The 25,299-nt window shown below is 39.0% G+C and overlaps 1 protein-coding gene across 2 annotated transcripts in view; it reads right to left on the reverse strand.

Moving 5' to 3' along the window:
• Positions 1-4,521: 4,521 nt before the first annotated feature.
• Positions 4,522-25,299, reverse strand: part of DDX6 (DEAD-box helicase 6) — a 34,313-nt gene continuing 13,535 nt past the window's right edge. Inside the window, exons 5-14 of one of the 2 annotated variants that reach the window (XM_024751671.1) lie at positions 20,640-20,769; positions 19,592-19,738; positions 18,367-18,461; positions 16,787-16,909; positions 16,175-16,303; positions 14,693-14,809; positions 11,448-11,511; positions 10,551-10,652; positions 9,887-10,069; positions 4,522-8,838 (exon numbers count right to left, since the gene is read on the reverse strand). In XM_024751671.1, the coding sequence (XP_024607439.1) occupies positions 9,894-10,069; positions 10,551-10,652; positions 11,448-11,511; positions 14,693-14,809; positions 16,175-16,303; positions 16,787-16,909; positions 18,367-18,461; positions 19,592-19,738; positions 20,640-20,769 (1,083 nt within the window). In that variant the 3' untranslated portion in view covers positions 4,522-8,838; positions 9,887-9,893. Of the gene's footprint in view, positions 8,839-9,862; positions 10,070-10,550; positions 10,653-11,447; positions 11,512-14,692; positions 14,810-16,174; positions 16,304-16,786; positions 16,910-18,366; positions 18,462-19,591; positions 19,739-20,639; positions 20,770-25,299 lie in introns of both variants that reach the window. The other variant, XM_024751670.1, reaches the window with a different exon arrangement.

Raw genomic sequence — 25,299 nt, forward strand, 5'->3', positions numbered from 1 at the left:
TATATTGCCTTCAAAATGCAAAGAGGCCCACTAGGCATTGTATCTCTTTCTTAGTGGTAGAAGGAGCCAGATGTGGCAATCTGCCCTTTACCTAGAAAGGGATATTGCAACATGCCCCAGTTTATTGGACCCCTAGGATTTCACTGGGGCGGGCAGGTCCATGATTTTTTGGTGGAATCTATTTCCTGTCCTCTGGCATGCTTGAATTTTACCAAAGTATCCAAGGTAGATGCCGTATCCTGCTATAATGTAGTGGGCCAGCGTGATGATAGCCTGTAGAATTCAGTGATGATCCGTCTCTGTAGACCAGCTAGAGAGGTAACAGAGCCCTGACACAGACCAATAAAGCGTGTTGCTGGTCCTGCCTGCTGAAAACCAACTATCTCATACAGTCTTTACTATCAGGTCTAGAGAAAGAAAGTGTTCACTGTATCAGTAGCTTTATACCAGGTGGCAGGGAATGTGTTGATTTGTTCCAGCAGAAAACACACACATCTGGAACAGCAGTTGCAACTGGTATCATCACTTAAGTTTATGATAATCCACTGTCATTTCCCACAATCCATTTGTCTCCTGCACAAACCAGATATGTGTGTTGAAGGAAGATGTAGTAGAAACCACCAATCTTTTTTTTTTAGTATTTATTTATTTATTTTGGCTGCGCCGGGTCTTAGTTGCAGCAGGCGAACTTAGTTGCGGCATGCGTGTGGGATCTAGTTCTCCAACTAGATGCGGGATCGAACCTGGGCCCCCTGCATTGGGAGCGTGGAGTCTCACCCACTGGACCACCAGGGAAGGCCTATAAACCACCAGTCTTGCATCTTTTAAATCTTCATTGGTGGCACTAGTCTCTGCAGTGTCTTCAGGAACGTGGTATTGGGTTTTGTTCACTACTTTGGTAGTTAGAGGCAGTTCTAGTGGCTTCTACATAGCATTTTCTACCATAATATTATTCCATGGGTCAGGGAACTAATTTGGTGATTTTGCCTGTTGCTGAGGGTGTCAATTCCCACTACACAATCTAGACCTGGGTTTGGGGACCTAATATGTCAACTGTGATATGGACCCAAGCCAAAACTCCATGGATCACTTGACCTCCATAAGCCTTTACTCTGACCTGTAGCATTTTGGGTCCCCAGTAGTCCTCAAAAGTCTAGTTATTCCCTCTTCCCCAATATATAGTCACACTAGCAAATGGTCACAAGTCCTTTTGAGGAAGGCTTCGTTGTTATTCAAGAGGCTCTGCGTCAGCTGTCTCGCACCTGGAAACTTCAGATATCAAAAGACTGGCTCAAGTCAGAATTCTGTTCATCAGATCCAGAGATTTTCTGTGTATACAAATCAAGTAAAACTTTAGAAGGCTGCCATCTATTTCAGTCCTAGGGACACAGTAACCAATTAGCTAAGGACAAAGCTACAGATAAGGGACCCTCTTCAAAACTCCAGGGGAGGCCTTCTTGTTCTGTTTGTATGTTAATTGCATGTTCATATTTTTAATCTTACGTATGCAATTGAGGCCTTTTCTTTTTTTTTTTTTTAACCCTGTGCCAAAGAATAAGTTTTAAAAGGCCTACCACTTTTATGTGTGTGTGGGGTTGGTGGACAAAAGGTACAAGGAAGTTATTATTTTTTTTATTGAAGTAAAGTTGATTTATGATGTTGTGTTTCAGGTATACAGCACAGTGATTCAGTGATATATATATCTATAGATATAGATATATAGATAGATATACTCTTCCAGACTCTTTGCCCTTATAGGTTATTACAGAATATTGAGTATAGTTCCCTGTGCTATACAGTAGGTCCTTGTTGGTTATCTATTTTATATACCGTAGTGAGTATATGTTAATCCCATTCTCCCCACTTTTCCCCTTTGGTAACCATACATTTGTTTTCTATGTCTGTGGGTCTATTTCTGTTTTGTAAGTACGTTCATTTTTATCTCTTTTTTTTAGATTCCACATATAAGCATATCGTATGATATTTGTCTTTGTCTGGCTTACTTAGTATGATAATCTCTAGGTCCTTCCAGGTAGCTGCAAACGGCATTATTTCATTCTTTTTTATGGCTGAGTAGTATTCCATTGTATATATGTATCACATCTTTATCCATTCATCTGTTGATGGACATTTAGGTTGATTCTGTGTCTTGGCTATCATAAATAGTGCTGCTATGAACATAGGGGTGCATGTATCTTTTCTAATTATAGTTTTCTCCAGATATATGCCCAGGAGTGGGGTTGCAGGATCATATGGTAACTCTATTTTTGTTTTTTAAGGAAACTCCATACTGTTCTCCATAGTGGCTGCACCAATTTACACTCGCACCAACAGTGTAGGAGGGTTCCTCTTTCTCCACACCCTCTCCAGCATTTATTATTTGTAGACTTTTTGATGGTGGCCATTCTGACCGGAGCGAGGTGATACCTCATTGTAATTTTGATTTGCATTTCTCTAATAATTAGTGATATTGAGCATTTTTTCATGTGCCTTTTGGCCATCTGTATGTCTTCTTTGGAGAAGTATTTAGATCATCTACCCACTTTTTTTCTTTTCTTTTTGCGGTACGCGGGCCTCTCACTGCTGTGGCCTCTCCCGTTGCGTAGCACAGGTTCCGGACGCGCAGGCTCAGCGGCCATGGCTCACCGTCCCAGCCGCTCCGCGGCATGTGGGATCCTCCTGGACCGGGGCACGAACCCGTGTGCCCTGCATCAGCAGGCGGACTCTCAACCACTGCGCCACCAGGGAAGCCCCAGTCTGCCCACTTTTTTCTTTTTTTTTTTCTCTATCTGCCCACTTTTTGATAGGGTTGTTTTTCTGTTGTATGAGCTGTTTGTATATTTTGGAAATTAATCCCTTGTCGGTCATATCATTTGCAAATATTTTCTCCCAGTCCGTAGGTTGTTTTATTGCTGATTGTCACAGCCCCTTGATTTCCCTATGCCTCGTCCTTTACCTGCCCTTAATCCCGTGGTACTACCAGTGAAAATTTGAATTGTGATGCCACTGTATACCATGAATTATTCATGTTCCATCCCATCCACCAACCCCCATAAGGAGGTTATCACTGAGCTCATCAAATATAACTAACCCAATCCCAGAATCTCATTTTAAGAGTCTGTTTCCTGGGGCCACTTCTGGTACCAATTACTCTGTCTGGGTCCCAACAAGAAACAGATGGCATAGGAAAATTTGAGGAGAGTTTATTTACATCTGGCCTATTTACAAAAGCATGGGTGTAGGGAAAATCTATCAAGGGGAGAGGATGGTTACCAGAAAATGGAGGGAGAGTGACAGACTCAGCTGCAGAGATCTCCAGTTGAGAAACAAAGCAGCTGGAGGCATCTTACGGATAGGGAATTAAAGGAATACAAACTCCTACCTCACTTTTTCTAATTTCCTGAGGGGGAATCCCTGGTGAGCAAACCCAAATGGGAGCCGGAGAGCAGAGGAAATATTTATGTGGTTCATACAGGTCAATCTCTGGAGACAGTAAAGTGAGGGAGGGTGGGACAAATCCAGAGGCAGAGAGATAGCCGTACGCTGTTCCGCGATTGGATTAACAGGATAATGGAAATACACCTAATGAACTAGGAACAAACTGCCCACACAGCATCTACAAGAAAAATTGATCTTCGGCCAGACTGTACACATCCATTCTTTGCTCCTTAGATGAAAAAGTTGATGGCATGTCTCCCTACATTTCTTCAGTGTATTGTAGTGAAAGAACTGAATTTACAAATTTCTCGACTGCTGTAGCTTCCTGTATTTTGAAATCAGGTAATGAGTCCTCCAATTTTGTTCTTTTCCAAAACTGTTATGGCGGCTTGCCTCTCCATATGAATTTTAGAATTATCTTGTGGCTATCTTGTCAAAAAGCTTGCTGGGACTGGAAGGAAATACTCTGAACCTACAGATGAAACTGGGGAACTGACAAAAATAGAGGTGTCATATTCATGGATTGGAAGACTATGTCTTCAGGCCTGATTTCTTTCATCAGCGATTTTGCAGTTTTCAGCATACATGTCTGGAACATTATTTTGTTATACTGAAGTATTTCTTTTGGGGTGGGGGACGAGGATGCTGTGTCCAGTTTTGTGTCTGGATTTCTCCAATTATTTAGGTCTTCTGATTTCTTTCATTAGTATTTCTCAGTCTCAGAATACAAATTCCATTCATATTGTTAATTCCTAAGTAATTTCTGTTCAACTTTCTAAAATATCTGAACAATTCTAGGAGGTGACTGACTACTAGCAGTCCCCCGGGCATACTGTGGACCAACATCTCTCTCCTTTCCAACTGATTATCTGTTCTGTGTTTAGGCTATGAAAACAGAGTGAAATGCAAACGGTGGGACAATGAATAAGGCTGGACAAAGGTGCTCACATAATTTATTCAGAGGAGTAGTGCTGAGAATCCTACTGCTTTACCAGAACGTGAGTTATTTAAGTAAAAATGATTTCAAAGGCAAGTATTCCTAAACCACACAGCCTGATGCTAAAGACACACCACACACACATCTGAAGTTCCAGTGGGCTTTTATTGTGATAAAATAACAAAAATCAAGATTTTATCAACCAGCTTTTAACTTTATAAACTCAGCAGACACTCTGGTCCATATATGTGTACATACAACATAACACATTCCAACAAAAACAGCCCCACTGGAACATTTGCCAATTAACAGAAAGCCAATTTTCCCTTTCCCCAAATGTTTTCAAAATTGAGTCCCCACTGTTCACTTCTCAGTGGAACTGGTCCCTTGTGGCTAGGGACATTAAATTCTATCCCATTTTGTACTAAACATTTTTTTCAAGTTTTAATTTTGTTTCAAAAAAGGGACTAGCGACTTGGTTTTCTCCAGGGACCCTCCCTCACAACCACTGGGTAAAGTACAGCAGCCTGTACCTTAGCAACCCAACCCTACCCCTCCCTCCCCCCCACCCAGTATTGTCTACTGGAGAATTTAAACACACTTCTGTTGGAATCTGTCAGCTACGGAGGGGCAGAATCCAGGTGCCAGGCTAGCGCCCTCTTACCTCATGAACTGTTACAACCTTTGGACACTGAACTCTTTACCCCAAAGATGAGTTTTTAGATCAGAAAGGAGAGTGGGTTTTCTTTGGAAGTTTTAAAAAACTACCTTTAAGGATACAAAGTACAACTATAAGCTCACCAAAGTCCACTTAAGTTCACCAAAGTTGACTGACGTCAGCTCCCACAAGGCCAATAATTTTGCTTGACAAAGGTTATTTTGCCAGAAAATGATTCCACAATAACAGCTTAAGAGACACAGAACGTTGAAAAAAGAGCAAATTAAAATAACATGGCTTAATCCCCAAGAACTTATTTCATCTTTTGTTACTCATCTATAAGGTCAGGAGTGTGACTAAAGGCAGTTACTGATGAGGTTATGAGCTTCCAAAGTGTTTCTAAATCCTTAGTGCAGATACCCTCCCTTTTGGGGCAAAGTAACCTCCCTCCCACCCCTATTAAAAAAAAAAAAAAATCAAGTTATCAGAATGAGATGTTTTGATTCCAACAATTTACACTCAAGGCTTTGTGCTGGGTTATCTGGTTCTAACCCAAGCATGATGGTCTCTAACACAAAGCACATGGCAAAGGAAAGATGCTCCCATCTCATTCTGAAAACAAATATCGATGACCAGTTGCCTCCCCCCTCCCCCCAGTCTTTGGGGCCAACCCATACTATGATGCTGGGACCAACCTGAAAATAATTTAGAGATTGTGTTTAGGTTTCTCTCGCCCTTCTTCCCATGGAAGATCATTTTAGAATAAATTTATTCCATTCCATTACTAAGGGAAAAGGCAAGAAAGTTTCTCCATCGGAATGTAAGGAAAAGAGAAGGACAGAGGCAGCCAGCTATGTAACAGTCCACAAACCATTACACAACTATATAACCACTGGTTAAACCAGGTGCTGAATGTAATTTAAATATTAAAAATTGGGCAAATAGTTTTCATCCAAATGAACCAGTGGAAAAATATTATCATTACTTAAACACCCAATACTGCAAGGAACACAAAAACAACTTCCAATAGTAACAATGCTCCTTATTGTAAGGGCGATTAAAAAAAAAAAAAAAAAGAGACTAGGCTTTGACCTAGTCCTTTGAGCATCTTTCCATTTAACAATTCCTATTCAAGAGACAAGCACCAAAACTGGACAGCTGCCTCTATAAGACTGTGTCCAATAGTGGTGTCCCAGATAGTTTTAAGTGCCACTCCTCATCAGAGGCTGTACTTCAGTAATACTTTCAATTTAAAGTCTGTGCTTTTAGAGGGACCCACAGGCACGTGGCACCAGGCAGAGCACAGTCTGATGGCAAACAAGACCGCGCTGCTTAGTCACCCACACTCTAGCGAGATACAAAACTTCATTTATGAGCGTTCCTTGTTTTTCTTCTATAATGAATGATTCCTCTTATCTCGCCAGAGGTGGGGGAGAAAGAGAGAGCTGCATCAGTACAAGGGCAAGATTTTTGGTCAAAAGTTGATGCCTTTTCAATTCCCTCCCCCCACCCCTCCCCGGAAAAAGGTTACTTCCTTAAGTAGGCCTTGTATTTAGTAACCAACATTGGCTGGATAGACACATGTGGCTTGGCTACCAGATAAATGAGTTATTCTTTTTGGGGTTTGTACTGTGCAGCTCTTGCTACAGTTTTTAAGGAGTTAGGGCTATGTCTGATCAGGAGGCATCTGCAGGATTTTGATCCTCAAGGAATTCTGGGTGTCACAATTTTGCTTAGAACTAGGCAGAGTCAAAAAGCAACTCTGAATAACTGATTTCTTTTTCCAGATGAGTTAAGCATGAAAGTTTATGCAGGACACATCTTGCAATATTTTAGGGTTTTGGAAAACAGTGGCATATGGAAATCAAATTTTTTTAATTTTATTTTTTCCTTTTTTTAAAAAAAAAATCCTAGATGCCTCCTAATTGACCTAGTACACTGGGTTAAAAGGGAATTAAAAACATTAAAAAAAAAGTTCACTGGTTTTGCTTCATCTCACTCCTTTTGCCTGGAGATCAGGCCAAACATCAAGCATGTTGGGAGGGGCACAATTTAAAGCAACACTATTGACTGTAACGCGTTTGCCAGCAATTTACAATGCAAAATGACAGATAATTCTTGTCACAAAGCAAGAGGATGGCAAGCAGCTTTCTGTAGCATCAAGGTTAACAGCTCTCAGGGGTTGCCCATTCCTGCAAGTTTATGTATCAAGGTGGGCAGAGGGCAATACACTTACACAGTACAGGAGAAGATCCACAGAAAGTAAGCCCCAGAACTGCTAATGTCACCACAGCTGGTACTGGCTAATATTCTGAAATGCAAATCCATGCTTTATACATATACTGCTCAAAGAAACTGCCACTCAATCAAACTGCCACACCGCAAGGCAAATTAGTCTTTGTCCCCTTTTGCTGAGCTTGAAAAGTTTCTCAAACTTTTAAAAAGGGGGGAAGAAACATTATCAGAGAGAGAGTCTCAAAAATAACATCTTGAATTACAGGTTTCTGAAGCTTCCTTGCTCTCTCTGTCAGGCCTCCTCCAAAGGTACTATATGAGACAAAGTGTGGCAGCAGTGATCCCAGACTTCTGGGTCCCTTTTCCAACAGAGGATGTCCCTGTAGAGGTCTGTTCTCTACAGTAAGAAGCCAAAGTACTTTTTTAGAATTTAGTGTTGCGGAAAACTGAGCCCCTCTCATCTTTAGCTGCTCCCATAATCAATCTAATCCCCTTAATCCCAGCAACCTTCATCCAATAAAAAAAATATATATATATATATATGTATATATATATATGAACCCAGAAAAAAACCTATTTACAAAGTTTATACAAGTATACACACCCAATTTTCTATGGGACACGCTTTGCCACAGAGGAAAGAGGGTCAAAGGCTCTGACATGTCTACACATCAAGTGCCATAACTGCTAATGGAGGTGTATGTAAACCAGTCTTTAGTGTTCTGCTATAGAGCACAAAAGGCTTGTCATATGGCTCCTGTAACGATAGACTGCTCTTTCCTTTGGGAGCGACGATGTTGCATACTCGGCCCAGAAGAAATTTTTACTTGGGGTTGTTGTTGTTTTAAATACATGTATTTACAGTGCGGATGAACTGCAGTTGCACATCAACTCCTCCACATAAAGAAAAAGAAAATGGTGTTTAACATTACTAATACGTTTCATCTTCCAGCCCTGGGCTTGAGTATCGGGTAGAAAGGGAAGAGAGAGACTTCAACTTGAAACCAAAACGGAAAGACAAAAATTTTAAAAAGAATGAAAAAAGAAAAAAAACACTACTACTGTTGATTCCTTGGGCTGTGTCTGAAAGATGATATTCTGAATGGTCTCATAGCATAAGGCACTTTGCACAAATAAGTAATAAGCTCTTCAGGCTTAAAAAACGGATGAGTAACCAGGGAGAAGTTGAAATGCACTCAAGAGTCAGCTGTTGGAGAATTTTGAAATCGCAGACAAGCTTGTGTTCATCAAGGTTCTTCTCTTTTTAGGGTTTCTCCCCTTCTCTTCTTTCTCCTCCTTCCTTGTCCCCCTTCCCCAGAAAACATTTTTAAAAAACCAGCAGTTAGTGCAACTAATGTTCAGTCAGCACACAGTGCAAACAAGTGGAACAAAAAAGGTAAATTCCTTTTTAGCTTTTTTCTCTTCACCAATTAAAAGAAAAAATGTCTGAGCTCTTTTAAGTCTTCATAGTTCCAAAATAAAAGAAGATGAAAAACCCACAAAGAGAAGAGCATCCCCCCAAAATCGATGTGTCACAGATCCAAACGAGCCTTCTGTAGTTTGTCAAAACCTAAAGAAAAAAGAAGCCTAAAATTAATGCCATGAAAGCAATATGAACTAGGATACATAGGTGTTCACAATCCCCATCCCACTGCTCTCTATAACAGCTTCTACTGAGCCTGTCTGCCTACTATAGAATTCACTCAGGATTAAGGAATTTCTGCTATGCATCCCAGAGACAGAATGAAACCCTGAAAGTTCTGGTAACAGGCAGCAGTCTCTATGACAGTTAAAAAAAATTTTTTTTTTAAACCGTACATGAACTCAACAGCCTGCCAATGTATTAGCAAACATGGGCTAGTTTTATATTTGTCCAAGGGTTTTGTGTTTGACATTTAAATTAGGATAAAAAGGTTAAAGTGAAGAGAGTAATTTGAAAAACCTAAAAATAGTAACAGGTAGAATGTTCACTGCTGATTTGGAAACTATCAGCTCTCAAATTAAATCAGAGTTTCCTTAGAGGAACGTAGGCTGTTTTAGGGGTTTTTCCCTACGTTAAGCCTTGTTTCAAGCATTTCTACCAGAGCCCAACAGTCACCAAAAGATGAGAAACCATCTGCAGGAAACCAGAGTGGGCATTTATCTTATGCCCATAAGATAACTATCTTATGACAGTTATCATCATAACCTGATTACACCTTTAGCAATAAAATTTTACAGGTAATTTAACATAATTTATTAAGGTTCCCATTAGAAATTAAGAGTGAACACTAACAGAGACAACCGAGTGATAAAGAGCAAAAATATTTTCATATTCAAAATCGCTAAGATTCTTTTTTGTTTCCATTATTTTAGAAGTCTGAATTTGTCTTAAGTACTGCTCACGTACTACATTACTTAGGAAGACTATATTCAAGTGAACTGCATTTATGGATTCGCCAATAAGATCACAATTACAACTTCAAGATACTTCCTGTTTACTGTCATTTATGCCAAGAGGTATTTCATCCTTTACTGCTAATTATTATCGTGGAACATCAAATTTCCCCCAGGAAAGAGGACCTTGATTTCCTTTCTTTAAACATTATGCTCACTTTGCTATTTTGTCGGGTACACACATGCTTGTTAAGGTTTCTCATCTTCTACAGGCTCGCTGTGGTATTCTGCCACATACAGGCTCTTGTCAATGTTACTTGGGATAGGTTTGATTTCTGTTCCCAGCTGCTCCTCAATACTTTTCAGGTTGAAGCGATCATCATATGTGATCAAGTTGATGGCTAAGCCAAGATGACCAAAGCGACCTAACAAAAAACAATTTTAATTAATGAAACAGTTAAACATGGGAATCAGTGTGCAAGTACTAGTCTGTAAGTGGCAAATCCATACAGGATTTATGTTTTGGTTCAGTGCCCTTCTGAGTATACGAACTCACACACACGCTACAACGTCAGGTTTCACAGCCTCAAGTAGCACTGCTATTTTACCTTTGTCAAATGAAAAAACGGGTGCTCATTTCTGTCAAAAATTGCCAGAATATACATACTAAGCAGTACAGTTAGAGAAGTGAGCTTCTCATTTGTGAATCTTAAATTAAGCATAAAGTTATTTTAACTTTTTAAAATAAGCGTTCTGGAAGAGTTGGCAATTAATTTGATATATCAAACGACTAAATTAGTTTTAATTCACTGTTCTAACTGCTACCACACTCTACAAAGGAACAAAATTTAGTGATTAAACTTCTCAAACAACTTCCACAAAGAACATCTCCTTCCTTTTCCTCACCTGATCTTCCAATACGATGGAGATAGGTCTCTGCCAGCTTTGGGAAGTCAAAGTTTATTACCACATTCACAGCTTGTATATCAATACCTCGGGTAAACAAATCTTAAAAAAAAACCAAAAACACAAAACTCCATTATATCCTTCAATTTGGTGTCATAATACTCTTTAACATATATTTCTAATGTAACCTAAGCTTCATTCACTTCATCAGTAATTCAAAAGCATTTGCAAATTACTGGCATTATCTGTCACGCACATTACCATAAGCAGCTTTCTGCTCAACAAGTTACCTTTTCCCAGTCCTGTAACAAAAGTTTTAAAAAAATGGTCTAAGGTGACTGTGCAAATCAAGGATGACTGATAAGCTATATACTCATAAATGAGTCTCAGGAGTCTAATTTTCTTCAGTCTATTTTTGAGTATTTAATCCAAGGTTAACAGAGAAAATTATTTTTAAAAATTTTGTTGTGTAATGTAGAATATTTCTAAAAAGACATTAATCCTCTAGCAGTAATTATTTCTGCTTTGTTTAGAATTCATTCATCCCCTTCTGCTAAATGATTTATAAGAGGCCTGAGGTAAGCTAATATGCAAGGCTATCCCTTCTAATTCTTTTCTAGTCCCACAGTTATTATGCTAATTTAGACTTTGAAAAATACAGGTAGGGGGCTTCCCTGGTGGCGCAGTGGTTGAGAGTCCGCCTGCCTATGCAGGGGACACGGGTTTGTGCCCCGGTCTGGGAAGATCGCGGAGCGGCTGGGCCCGTGAGCCATGGCCGCTGAGCCTGCGCGTCCAGAGCCTGTGCTCCGCGATGGGAGAGGCCACAACAGTGAGAGGCCCGCGTACCGCAAAAAAACAAAACAACACAAAACTGTGTAAACGAAACAAAATACTTACCAGTGCAAACAAGATTGCGGCATAAGCCATTTCGGAAATCATGAAATACACGATTCCGATGTTCCTAGGAACAAAGCAATGCATTTGATTTGATTAAAACTCACACAAGCCCCCAAACTGCCACGATTTTTTTCTCCTACCCAAAATTCTTTATACCCAAATTATTTTTTACATGAATGAGAAAGGAGCCAAATTCAATACACATAAATTAAAAACAAAAGGTGAAAATAATTAACCATAGATTAGTTTCCCATGGGAATAAATATGAATACATATGTGTATGTTGCTTATTATCTCAATTCTTAAAGGTATTTTTTGGGCTTCCCTAGTGGCGCGGTGGTTGAGAGTCCACCTGCCGATGCAGGGGATGCGGGTTCATGCCCCGGTCCGGAAGGATCCCACATGCTGCAGAGCGGCTGGGCCCATGAGCCATGGCCGCTGAGCCTGTGCTCCGCAACCGGAGAGGCCACAAGAGTGAGAGGCCCACGTACCGCAAAAAAAAAAAAAAAGGTATTTTTCTTTTTTGCTGGAGTGCATTTTTAGTGATAATTTTCACCATACTTCTAAAATATTTCAAACAAAAGATGCCAGAAGTTTGGCTTGACCAAAACATCTACTATTTACCTTTTCAGTTATTATATACAAAAGCTCAAAATAACTACTTTCCAATTAAAAAACAAAAATGAAAACATACACTGACTCTAGCAAAAGCAATAAATCTAGCATCTGGTAAACTGGTCTTTTTTTTCAACACAATGTTCTTCCATTCTGAAATATTCTCTTCAACTTAATACATTCATTTCCTATGACAATTTTAATATTAGGGGCCTACATGAAGGTATCTGATCCATGACACTAAGCTTCTTTGAAAACCATATGTGAGCTGATTAAGTTCTTAACCCGTTAGCCTACAGAAACTGCTTTCTTATGAAATTTCACAACGTCAGCACAAACACAAAATGTTGTCTTGTGATAGTTTTGAATTTATTTTCTGTTGAATTAAGTTCTGAAATATAGATTGTATCCTTTTTTAAAGGCAAATAGTAAAAACAGATGTACCTGAGGAGGTACACAGAAAAATCAGAACCTTCTGCAATGATGGAAATGTTCTGCATCTGTACTTTCCAAAACTGTGACTGCTAGTCACATGTAATACGGCACTTCAAACGTGGTGTGACTGAAGAATTAAATTTTATTTTTTTAACATCTTTATTGGAGTATAATTGCTTTACATATCCCCTCCCTCTTGCGTCTCCCTCCCACCCTCCCTATCCCACCCCTCCAGGCAGTCACAAAGCACAAGCTGATCTCCCTGTGCTAGGCGGCTGCTTCCCACTAGCTATTTTACATTTGGTAGTGTATATGTCAGTGCTACTCCCTCATTTCATCTCAGCTTACCCTTCGCCCTCCCCATGTCCTAGAGTCCATTCTCTACGTCTAGGTCTTTATTCCTGTCTTGCCCCTAGGTTCTCCAGAATCTTTTTTTTTCTTTTAGATTCCATATATATGTGTTAGCATACGGTATTTTTCTCTTTCTGACTTACTTCACTCTGTATGACAGACTCTCAGTCCATCCACCTCACTACAAATAACTCAATTCCGTTTCTTTTTATGGCTGAGTAATATTCCATTGTATATATGTGCCACATCTTCTTTATCCATTCACCTGTTGATGGACACTTAGGGTGCTTCCATCTCCCGGATATTGTAAATAGTGCTGCAATGAACACTGTGGTGCATGATTCTTTTTGAATTATGGTTTCCTCACGGTATATGCCCAGTAGTAGGATTGCTGGGTCATATGGTACTTCTATTTTTAGTTTCTTAAGGAACCTCTACACTGTTCTCCATAGTGGCTGTATCCATTTAAATTCCCACCAACAGTGCAAGAGGGTTCCTTTTCTCCACACCCTCTCCAGCATTTATTGTTTGTAGATTTTTTGATGATGGCCATTCTGACCGGTGTGAGGTGATACCTCATTGTGGTTTTGGTTTGCATTTCTCTAATGGTAAGTGATGTTGAGCATCCTTTCATGTGTTGTTGGCCTTCTGTATTACTTCTTTGGAAGTATCTATTTGGAAGTGTCTATTTAGGTCTTCTGCCCATTTTTGGATTGGGTTTTCATGTTTTTTTTGCTATTGAGCTGCATGAGCTGCTTATATATTTTGGAGATTAATCCTTTGTCAGTTGCTTCGTTTGCAAATATTTTCTCCCATTCTGAGGGTTGTCTTTTCATCATCTTTATGGTTCCCTTTGCTGTGCAAAAGCTTTTAAGTTTCGTTAGATCCCATTTATTTTTCTTTCCATTTCTCTAGGAGGTGGGTCAAAAAGGATCTTGCTGTGATTTATGTCACAGAGTGTTCTGCCTATGTTTTCCTGTAAGAATTTTATAGTGTCTGGCCTTACATTTAGGTCTTTAATCCATTGAGTTTATTTTTGTGTACAGTGTTAGGAAGTGTTCTAATTTCATTCTTTTACATGTAGCTGTCCAGTTTTCCCAGCATCACTCATTGAGGAGGCTGTCTTTTCTCCACTGTATATTCTTGCCTCCTTTATCAAAGATAAGGTGACCATATGTGAGTGGGTTTATCTGTGGGCTTTCTATACTGCTCCATTGATCTATATTTCTGTTTTTGTGCCAGTCCCATACTGTCTTGATTACTGTAGCTTTGTAGTATAGTCTGAAGTCCGGGAGCCTGATTCCTCCAGCTCAGTTTTTCTTTCTCAAGATTGCTTTGGCTATTCGGGGTCTTTTGTGTTTCCATACAAATTGTGAAATTTTTTGTTCTAGTTCTGTGAAAAATGCCATTGGTAGTTTGACAGGGATTGTACTGAATCTAAATTTTAAATATTGTTTAATTTTAACTTATTTAAATTTTACCTGTTTTAAATTGCCACCCGTGGCTAGTGATTACTGTATTAAATACTAGCCCAAATCTAAGAATACGGAGAAGGAAGGGAATAAAATCTCACATTTCTATTATGCTTGGCAACTTACAAACTACTCATTCATACATAATCTCAATCTTCCTGACAACCTTGTGAGGTAAGAATATGTACTATTAACCCTGTTTGTAGTTAGAAAACCTCAGAGAGGTTAAAATGAATGGTCCTTTGCCTGCTAAGGAATAATTTATTCTTAAACTCACGGCATTTGGAAGAGCATTAAAACAAAACAAAATCCAAGAAATACTAAGAAAAAGGTTTTAAAAATAATCTATACAAGTTCAAGTTTTATACTCACCTGCCTCATTTTAGCATGGATATAGAAGCAAGAATAACCCAGTTGAGAAATCTTCTTGGCTAGCAATTCAACTCTCTGAGAGGAGTTACAGAAAATGATCGACTGGTTTATCTGAAGCTGAGCACAGGGGGAAAACAAAAACCTTCATGAACTTTGCCAAATCTTGAAAATATCATCTAAGACTTAGAATCTCATGATACAAGAGAGATGCAAAACTGTAAAAATTTTAAGTACTATTTCATTTACATAGTAGTTGAAGATAATTTTTATTGTAGAGTAAGTTTTATTGTAGCAGAGTATTTTTCATAAGGGCCGCATAATTGCCAACAGGAGTAAAACACAGCCAATTCTCATTACTTGAGGTAGTTACGTTCTATACAGTTACTGGAAACACTGAATTACTGAATATAGGACCACTGCTTCCAGGGGAAATACAGGGTTAGGTTCCTGTGAGGGACACTTAACTTCTTCATCAACGGGTCAACAGATAACCTTGTTTTATGTGTGTTACTGGTTTTATTTTTTTTGGCCCTGCCACACAGCTCGCAGGATCCTAGTTCCCTGACCAGGGATTGAACCCATGCCCTCTGCAGTGGAGGCACAGAGTCCTAACCACTGGACCACCAAGGAATTTGGTTTAAACAGTGTTACTGTTTAAAGACACCTTATTTACTCATGGCCCACAGTTCTGTAACTCATGCCTTTATGAAGTTTATCTAATACATTATCTCTGCAAGGCACATCAGTCTTCTTGTACTTAGGAGCGCTGGATAACACTTCAGCACTATGCCTAGGGGCCATTTAAAAGAGTGAAATCAACAGAAAAGCACAGAAATGTGGGAAACGTGGCACTAAATAGACGGTGAAAAGGGTGCTCATTTATAGTATGAGCTGAAACAAGAAAGCAGGGGGAAACTGCACGAGGTCTCAAATTTTTCACGTATGTCTGCAAATGACGTCAAGAGCACCTGAGTACTGACTTTGGGGTGACAAGGAAATTTTGGCAAATTTGCAAAAACAGAATCTGCCTACAACGGAACAATTATAATTACTGAGAATAATGAAGACTATCTGTAATTAAGGTCAAATTATTTTAGAATCAAATTAGAAGTGCCTGTGACTTGACAATCATACAGTATCAGCTTCAGATCAACAACTCAAACTACCTTTAGGAAAAACTAAGGAATTTTTTTTACACTGAAAATGCTGAGAGGGACTTCCCTGGTGGTCCAGTGGTTAAGACTCCGTGCTCCCAGTGCAGGGTGCCCGGGTTTGATCCCTGGTCTAAGAGCCCACATGCTGCAACTTAAAAGATCCTGCATGCCACAACTAAGACCCGGCACAGCCAAATAAATAAGTATTTAAAAAAAAAAAAAAAAAAGAACGAAAAAGAAAATGGTGAGAAAACTGATACAACTGTTTGTTTTACTGAGGTTAAGTAGTAATGGACAACATTCAGCCGCTGAAGCCTAACAGACTTACCCTGGAGAAAAGTGTGTTGAGGCAGTGTACTTTTTGGCGCTCAGTTACATATGCGTAGTACTGGGTTACTCCCTTCAAAGTTAGTTCCTCCATCAGGTTAATCTCATAGGGTTTCTGCAAATGGGAATTCTGAAAAAAAGAAGAGTCTCATATTTAAATGAAAGCAGAGTCTATTTCTTAAACTCAGAATATATCCTCATACATTTCTGCCTGATAAACTCTTACTTTAAGGAATGGAGCCCTCTTTAAAACGTTATTATCTGTCATGGAAGAAGTAAATTACCATAAAATGGGAGATATAACATTCAGATATACAGCTAAGTTACTATTTTGTACTTTAAATATAGAATTATGCTGTAATCAATTTATCTAGAACCAATGGCTATGTCAGTCTGACACCAAAAGCTAAGTGAACAAATAAGAATCAAATTACTTTTGTATCTTAAAAATATCAGTTAATTTATGCACAACAAACCTTAATTGAGCAGCTGAAGAAAAAGCCCCAAACTTGAAATCAGTGTAATACAGACTAGTAGTAAGATATAATTATGGATAAAGATATACTCATGGACAACAGGATAGTACTGCTTCCAAGTACAGGTTTATACTCACCATGAACTTCTGTACACTAAGAGGGAAAGTAGCAGAATATAATAAAATCTGTCTGTTTTTAGGTAGCGTGAGAATAATATCCTCCATTATCTGCACAAAATCCTGTGACAGCAACTTATCTGCCTGCAGTACAAAGAGAAGACGATCTTAAACACAATGAAATAATGTCTAAGGTCTTTGGTTAATAAGACATCAACCAGCAAGTTCACAGAATGCTCCTGGTTGTAAACAGTAAGTCCTCTACAACACTGCATAGTCCAAAGGCACCAAGACACATTACCAGTGATTCAGAAGGGGAAAAGTCTGTAATACTCATCTTCCAAGGAAAAAAAGTCCCAGACAGATATAATCCTTGTTCCCATAACAAAATTTTAATGTGACTTCCATTACAGAGACATTATAGTATAGTGGTTAAAAGTACAGGCTACAGAGTCAAACTACCTGGGTTTAAAACTTGTCTCCTTATCAGCTATGTTGGGAGGTTTCTTAACCACTATTTCAGTTTCCACAATTTAAAAGTTAAGATGTCTTCTTACTATAGTAACTACTTTATAGAATACCTATCTTATAGGATTCTTGCAAAAATTAAATGAAAAAACACGTAAAGCACTTGGTGCTAGCACACAGTAACTAATAAATGTGCTCTCATTACTCAAAGATAAAAACCTGTTCTGAATAGATCATGACGAAACTGCTCTAGTAATCTAAAACACAGACCAAACAGGAAAATAACTTTAAAAACATCAACACTGGTTTCATATATGTATAAAACACTGCTAGGTCCTAAGGATGCAGAGCTGAATAAGTTCTTAAAAGGCACTTATAACCTGGTGAGATAACACATTATAACAGGGACGAAAAACCAAACAATACAAAGTTGTATGTTAAATGAGGGGTTAGAGACATTACATGCTTCTTAAGATGAATCACAGAATGGAAAGAGACTTTGAATGAACTTGGCTTTGAGATTATTCAACAACTTCTCTCACTGAAAAATAAAAACCTCGCTTTACTAAGAAAAAGACACAAGGCTGATTTAGTCCTATAAATTCCTATCATCTGTTGTTTTTAAAGGGTAAAGCATGTTTTATAAGCAAATTACTTTGAACCGACAAGAGTCATGCATTTATTAAAAGGTCATAGGGACTTCCCTGGTGGCAGAGTGATTAAGAATTCGCCTGCCAATGCAGGGGACATGGGTTTGAACCCTAGTCTGGGAAGATCCCACGTGCCGCAGAGCAACTAAGCCCATGTGCCACAACTACTGAGCCTGCAAGCCACAACTACTGTGCCTGCGTGCTACAATGACTGAAGCCCGTGTGCCTAGAGCCTGTGTTCTGCAACAAGAGAAGCCACCGCAATGAGAAGCCCACCCACCACAACAAAGAGTAGCCCCCGCTTGCCACAACTAGAGAAAGCCTGCGCGCAGCAACGAAGACCCAATGCAGCCAAATATTAAAAAAAAAAACAAAAACAAATAAAAGTGCATAAACACGAAGAGGTTATGCTTCATTCACTGGCAGTTATGAACAAAGTCAGAGTAGTACAGAATAGTATATTTCCAAATGAAGAGACATTACCTCATCCAATACTATCATCTGGACATGATCAACTTTTGCTACTCCTTTCTTGATAAGATCCAGGATTCTCCCAGGGGTAGCTATCACGACATGCACTACACAAGATTAGAAAACATATTTTCGTTAATTTTAGTTGGGGCAAAAAGGATATAGTAAAGGTTTATATCATATATTTTATCAGAAATACTGCTGTAGAGGCAGGAATAATACAAAGAGGCACAGATGTGTTTTAGAATATGGATTTCCATTCCATCTTTGGTTGGCTAGAGAGTACTTGTTAGTTTCACTGCTACATGGGGGTGGGGCTACAACTTCCCAAATCACCTGCTCCAAATAAGGGGCATACTTCCTTGTCTTGGGGCAACCCCCAAGGAAAAACAAAAGGTATGCCAAGCTTCTGATACAGTAGCTTGCCTTTAATCTAGATCAAGGGTCTTCCGAAGACTGTAATAAGGATCAAATAAAATAATCATTTTAAATAACAGGACAGCACAAAGAATATAGTAATTAAACTAATCAAACGATAATCATATATAAATGTTGACTAAAATTCTATGTATAATTTTATATAAGTGGATTTCATTCTTGCTGTTTTCTTTTTTCACTTAATAATGTACCATGGAGAACTCTTCATTAAAAAATGAATACAGGTCAGCTTCACTCTTTAATGGCCGTGTGGAATTCCCTTCAGACTATATCCAATGTATTTTAGCCAAACTCCCTTGACATTCAGGTTGTTCCAAGTTTTTCAGTACTACAAACCATGCTGTAGTAAACAACCTTGCATTTGTCCAATTATTTCTTCAAAAAAGATTCTTAAAAATATACATTTATAATTTTGAAATATAATGCCAAATTGCCCACCACAGAGATTATATCAATTTATACGCCCATGTTGCAAGACAGCCAACTTCTCCACAAACTCACATTACTGGTTACTTATCAGCCTTGCCAATCTGAATTAACCTTGTCAATCAGATAGGTACAATATCACTTTACTGTTTTTATGTACAATTTAAAAAATTAGTAAGGCTGAATATTCTTTCAATTACTAAAACAATTTGTTTTTTTTGCTTGAATGAAAATGGTCATTTCCTTTATTCATTTTTCTACTACAATGTTTGTTCCTTATTAATTTAAAAAACAATTTTAATAAGTTACTGAAAGGAAACACCTGTGTGTGGAATTTCAGAGAGCCAGCCACCTTACATCAATCATTTCCTACCTGTATCATCAAGCCTCATTATGTCATCCCGTAAATTGGTTCCTCCTGTGGTTGCCATCACTTTAGCCCCTCCCATGTGTTTGCTGACCTGGATGCAAATTTGACTGACCTGTAGAGCAAGTTCTCTAGTGGGAACAATCACCATTGCTGGAAAATAACAAATAACAGAGAAAACAGAAAAAAAACAGCATATATTAAGAGTTTAAGAAGCTACAGAAATATTTCCCCTTGGAATTAAGACACTCAAATGAATAAATTTCTTAAAAAAAAAAAAGAGAACCTATTATAGTGTTCCAGATTTAGACTTTTCCTCAATAACAATGCTATACAATTCTTGTACTCTTCTTATTTACAAACCCTTGAAGGGTTCTTTGAGTGGTCAATTATTAGCCCAAAGTTCATTAATATTTTAGTAAGAGAGTCACTAGTCAAAATACCCAAATAAGAAACTCTTGCCGCCCAGTTCTATTTATATCATATAAAAGTAAGTAACAGAGAGATGGCAGAAATAATAATTATAGATCAAGAAAGCTGGGGAAAAAAACAGCTGAAAATTTAAGAAAAAGCTTCAGAGATGAAAACTTAACTCTATTAGCTTACTCTGGGTACAGTTATGGAAATTTACTAACTGCCTAACCTCTTAAAATCCCCAAACCACAAGGCTTTAAAGAGAAAAAGTTCATGTTTCTACAAGGAACTCTGCAGACACACAGCTGTCACAAGAAACATTTCAGTTCCATAGTTTGTAAGTATCTATGTCAGATAATTTAACTTCTCAAGATCTTAGCTTTTCCTACCTATCTATAGGACGATAATCTTATTTTGCCTATCTCACTGGAATGTTGTCATAGCTGTGTAATATGTAAAAGAACTTTGAAAACTAGAAATCTCTTAAAAAAAAGTTAGGAATCATTTTTACAAGACAACCAGGCCAAAAACCGTGAAAAGGACAAATACGAATTCCAGATTATTTAAGTTCTGACTAAAAAAAAGATGGTAATCGCTCCAAGATTTAAATCGCCATTTACAGTTTAAACAAACAACTAACCTTGTATATTGTCCTTCTTCAGGTCTAGCCGTTCAAGTAAGGGAATGAGGTAGGCACCGCTCTTGCCTGTTCCGTTTTTTGCTCTAGCTAAAATATCCCTACCAGATAAAGCAATGGGAATGCTCTCCTCCTAGAATAGATAAGACAATGCAAATTACTTGTGAATAAAAACAGTTCATAAGCAAATTCTTCTCTAAAACACACTGAAAGTATACATAGCTCTTTGGTATTATTTGGAAGTATTTTACAAGAATAAGTAGAGACCAAATAAATTAGCAGGAACAGTCCACGTCACCATCAGTATCAACTGACATTTACCAGAACTGCTTATAAAATACATACTCAAGTGGGGGCTTCCCTGGTGGTGCAGTGGTTGAGGGTCCGCCTGCCGATGCAGGGGACATGGGTTCGTGCCCCAGTCTGGGAGGATCCCACATGCCGCAGAGCGGCTAGGCCCGTGAGCCATGGCCGCTGGGCCTGCGTGTCCGGAGCCTGTGCTCCGCAGCGGGAGAGGCCATGGCAGTGAGAGGCCCGTGTACCAATAAAAAAAAAATATATACATACTCAAGTAATAAAAAAACTGTATATGTAAGTCTGCATGTGCAAATGTGTTGTCTAAGGAAGCTGCGCATCAACAACCAACACGAGTACCTTGGGCTAACATCATGAATACATAGAGGGAAAAAAGCAAAGGACATTTCACAATTAAAAACTGGAGGAAAAGACAGCACAAACAATATTCAAAGGAAAGACTGTAATAAGATATTCGGAGACTAGTAAACCAATTTGACCACAATGAAAAATTGTAGGTTGGACAATTTATCCCTACACAAAACAGGAATCAGCTGGAAAAGTTTAACCTCGGGTCCTATTTGATTTTTTTAAAAATCGTATTACATAATGTCCAATGTCTGTCTCACAGCCAACTTCTGTCCTGAGATGTGCTCAACTGGAGTCTCAACTCTATTCCAGTTATCTTGATCCATGGTCACATTACCAAGGCTGACTTCCCATTTTCATATTTGGCTTAGTTTGTCATATGTGTTTTGAAGAAGATAGTATTTATTAGGACAAATTTCCTAGACAATAGCAAAGGATTCCTAACGATTACTAAATATTAAATATACATATATGGAGAGAAATTTAAAAAGTAAAACAGGTATAAACAGAGAGGAAGCAGAACATTTCGATTTCTAAAACTAAACATTTTAATTTCTAAAACTAGAAAATTAAGAAAATAAATTAGGAAAAGAGATTCACAATCACTAAAATAATTAGCTCTTTCTATGCTTGAGCTAATGACCAAAAAAAGTATCTCTAGCACTTTAAAACTATTACTGAAGGACTTCCCTGGTGGCACCATGGTTAGGAATCCGCCTGCTAATGCAGGGGACACGGGTTCAAGCCCTGGGCCGGGAAGATCCCACATGCCTCGGAGCAACTAAGCCTGTGTGCGACAACTACTGAGCCTGCGCTCTAGAGTCCGTGAGCCCCAACTACTGAGCCCTCGTGCCACAACTACTGAGCCCCAACTACTGAGCCCTCGTGCCACAACTACTGAAGCCCATGCACCTAGAGCCCAGGCTCCGCAACAGGAGAAGCCACTGCAATGAGAAGCCTGCACACCGCAATGAAGAGCAGCCCCCAAAACCAAAAAACCAAAAAAACCCCCACACCGTTACTGGAGAAATAGCTAAATCATAAGCATCATGACTTTCATTTCCCACCATGACTCTTATTCTAGAACCCCAATCACAGGGGTCAGATGGGTTCCTTATGGTCAGAATAACTAACACAGCTGCCAGAACAATTGCGAAAATTATCCAGTCATAATACTCTATTATCTTGTTCCTACAGCCAGCATTAAACAGTCTGCTTATTATGTATGGTAAAGCAGGTCAAAGAAGAAAACCTTGGTTTTGACCCTTTGGTCTTGATCTCTGCCCTCCTACTTTGAGTCAACTCTATTAATCTTTTGTTGTCCTGAAGGCCCGTTATCCCCATGAGTTCATTCTCTTCTATGGTTTTTAAACAGGCTACCTGCATACTACTCAGTTCTACAGCAGAAAAAAAGGCTAGGTAGTCTCCCAGTGACTTCCTGAATCAGGTTCTTTAAAAGGATAAGACTTCTGGAAACCATAAACAAGACGAAAAGACAGCCCTCAGAATGGGAGAAAATATTTGCAAATGAAGCAACTGACAAAGATTAATCTCCAAAATATACAAGCAGCTCACACAGCTCAATATCAAAAAGACAAACAACCCAATCCAAAAACGGGCAGAAGACCTAAATAGACATTTCTCCAAAGAAGACATACAAATGGCCAACGAACACATGAAAGGATGCTCAACATCACCATTAGAGAAATGCAAACCAAAACTACAATGAGGTATCACCTCACACCAGTCAGAATGGCCATCATCAAAAAATCTACAAACAATAAATGCTGGAGAGGGTGTGGAGAAAAAGGAACCCTCATACACTGTTGGTGGGAATATAAATTTATACAGCCACTATGGAGAACAGTATGGAGGTTCCTTAGAAAACTAAAAATAGAACTACAATATGACCCAACAATCCCACTACTGGGCATATACCCAGAGAAAACCATAATTCAAAAAAACCACATGTACCCCAATGTTCACAGCAGCACTATTTACAACAGTCAGGTCATGGAAGCAATCTAAATGTCCATCAACAGAGGAATGGATAAAGAAGATGTGGTACATGGGCTTCCCTGGTGGTGCAGTGGTTGAGAGTCCGCCTGCCAATGCAGGGGACACGGGTTCGTGCCCCAGTCCGGGAAGATCCCACATGCCGCGGAGCGGCTGGGCCCGTGAGCCATGGCTGCTGGGCCTGCGCGTCCGGAGCCTGTGCTCCCCAACGGGAGAGGCCACAACAGTGAGAGGCCCGCGTACCGCAAAAAAAAAAAAAAGAAAAAGAAAGAAAAAGATGTGGTACATATATACAATGGAATATTACTCAGCCATAAAAAGGAACGAAATTGGGTCATTTGTAGAGACACGGATGAACTGAGAGTCGTACAGAGTGAAGTCAGAAAGAGAAAAGCAAATGTCATATAATAACGTGTATATATGGAATCTAGAAAATGGTATACATGATCTTATTTGCAAAGCAGAAAGAGATTTGGACGATTACTCAGCCATAAAAAGGAACAAAATTGGGTCATTTGTAGAGACACGGATGAACTGAGAGTTGTACAGAGTGAAGTCAGAAAGAGAAAAGCAAATGTCATATAATAACGTGTATATATGGAATCTAGAAAATGGTATACATGATCTTATTTGCAAAGCAGAAAGAGATTTGGACGTAGAGAACAAATGCATGGATACAAAGGGGGAAAGGGGTGGGGAGGGAGGGACTGGAATTGACACATATACATTATTGAAACTATGTACAAAATAGACAACTGATGGGAACGTACTGTATAGCACAGGGAACTCTACCTAATGCACTGTGGTAACCGAAATGGGAGGGAAGTCCAAAAGGGAGGGGATACCTGTATGCGTATGGCTGATTCATTTTGTTGTGCAGTGGAGGCTAACAAAACATTGTAAAGCAACCATACTCCAATAAAAATTAATAATAAAAAAAAAGATAAGACTTCTGAATGAAGACAGGGCAGAATTAGATTGGGGGTATCCTAATTCCTATTTGGGGTTTATCTTTTGACTTAAAGGCCATTCACTGACTTCTATTCCTCTACTCTGACAGGACTTATGCTCTACAGAAACTGTTTAAGGACAGGACTTTAACAAAGTAAGCTAGTCTGTAAGTTAAGATGCACTGTATTTCATCTCATATGGTGATCATTATGATTAGCAGTCAGGAGATCCAGTATATCCACACCGTCTCTTACTACTGTTTCCTGGGAAGATTAAGTAATACGAAGCAAGAGAATTCAAGTCCGACTCACACAGCTTTGAAACCCAAGAGGAAGTCATGGGGAGCAGCCAGGGAGAAGAGGAAGGAGGAAGGAAGCTAAATAATTTTTAAAAACTTACTGTGATGGACACTATGCTTAGATACTTAACGTTAATTATATCCTTTCAAGTTAGGTACGTTTTGTTTTACAAATGACAGATGGATCCTCAGACTGTTTTACTGAAGGTCACAAAGCAAGAAATGCTAGAACCAGGATTTGAACTTCGGTTTGCAAACAGAGAAATCGGTACCTCATATACCAGTAAGTACAATGTACAGCCATTTTGGAAAACAGTCTGGCAGTTCCTCAAAAAGTTAAAGAGTTACCATATGAACCAGCAATTCTACTCCTAGGTATATACCCAAGAGAAATGAAAATATCTCCACACAAAAATTCGTACACCATGGGGCTTCCCTGGTGGCGCAGTGGTTGAGAATCTGCCTGCCGATGCAGGGGACACGGGTTCGTGCCCTGGACCGGGAAGATCCCACGTATGTTCAAAGGAGCATTATTCATAACAGCTAACAGTGGAAACAACCCTACAACTGAAGAATGGATAAACCAATCTGGTATAGCTATACAGTGGAATATTATTCAACAATAAAAAGGAATGGAGTACTTATACATGCTACAATATGGATGAGCCCTAAAAACATGCTAAGGCAAAAAAGCCAGTCACAAAAGAGCATATACTGTATGATTCCATTTACACG

The sequence above is a fragment of the Neophocaena asiaeorientalis genome, unplaced genomic scaffold (genome assembly GCF_003031525.2).
Source record: "Neophocaena asiaeorientalis asiaeorientalis breed wild unplaced genomic scaffold, Neophocaena_asiaeorientalis_V1.1 scaffold479, whole genome shotgun sequence".
Lineage (NCBI taxonomy): Eukaryota > Metazoa > Chordata > Mammalia > Artiodactyla > Phocoenidae > Neophocaena > Neophocaena asiaeorientalis.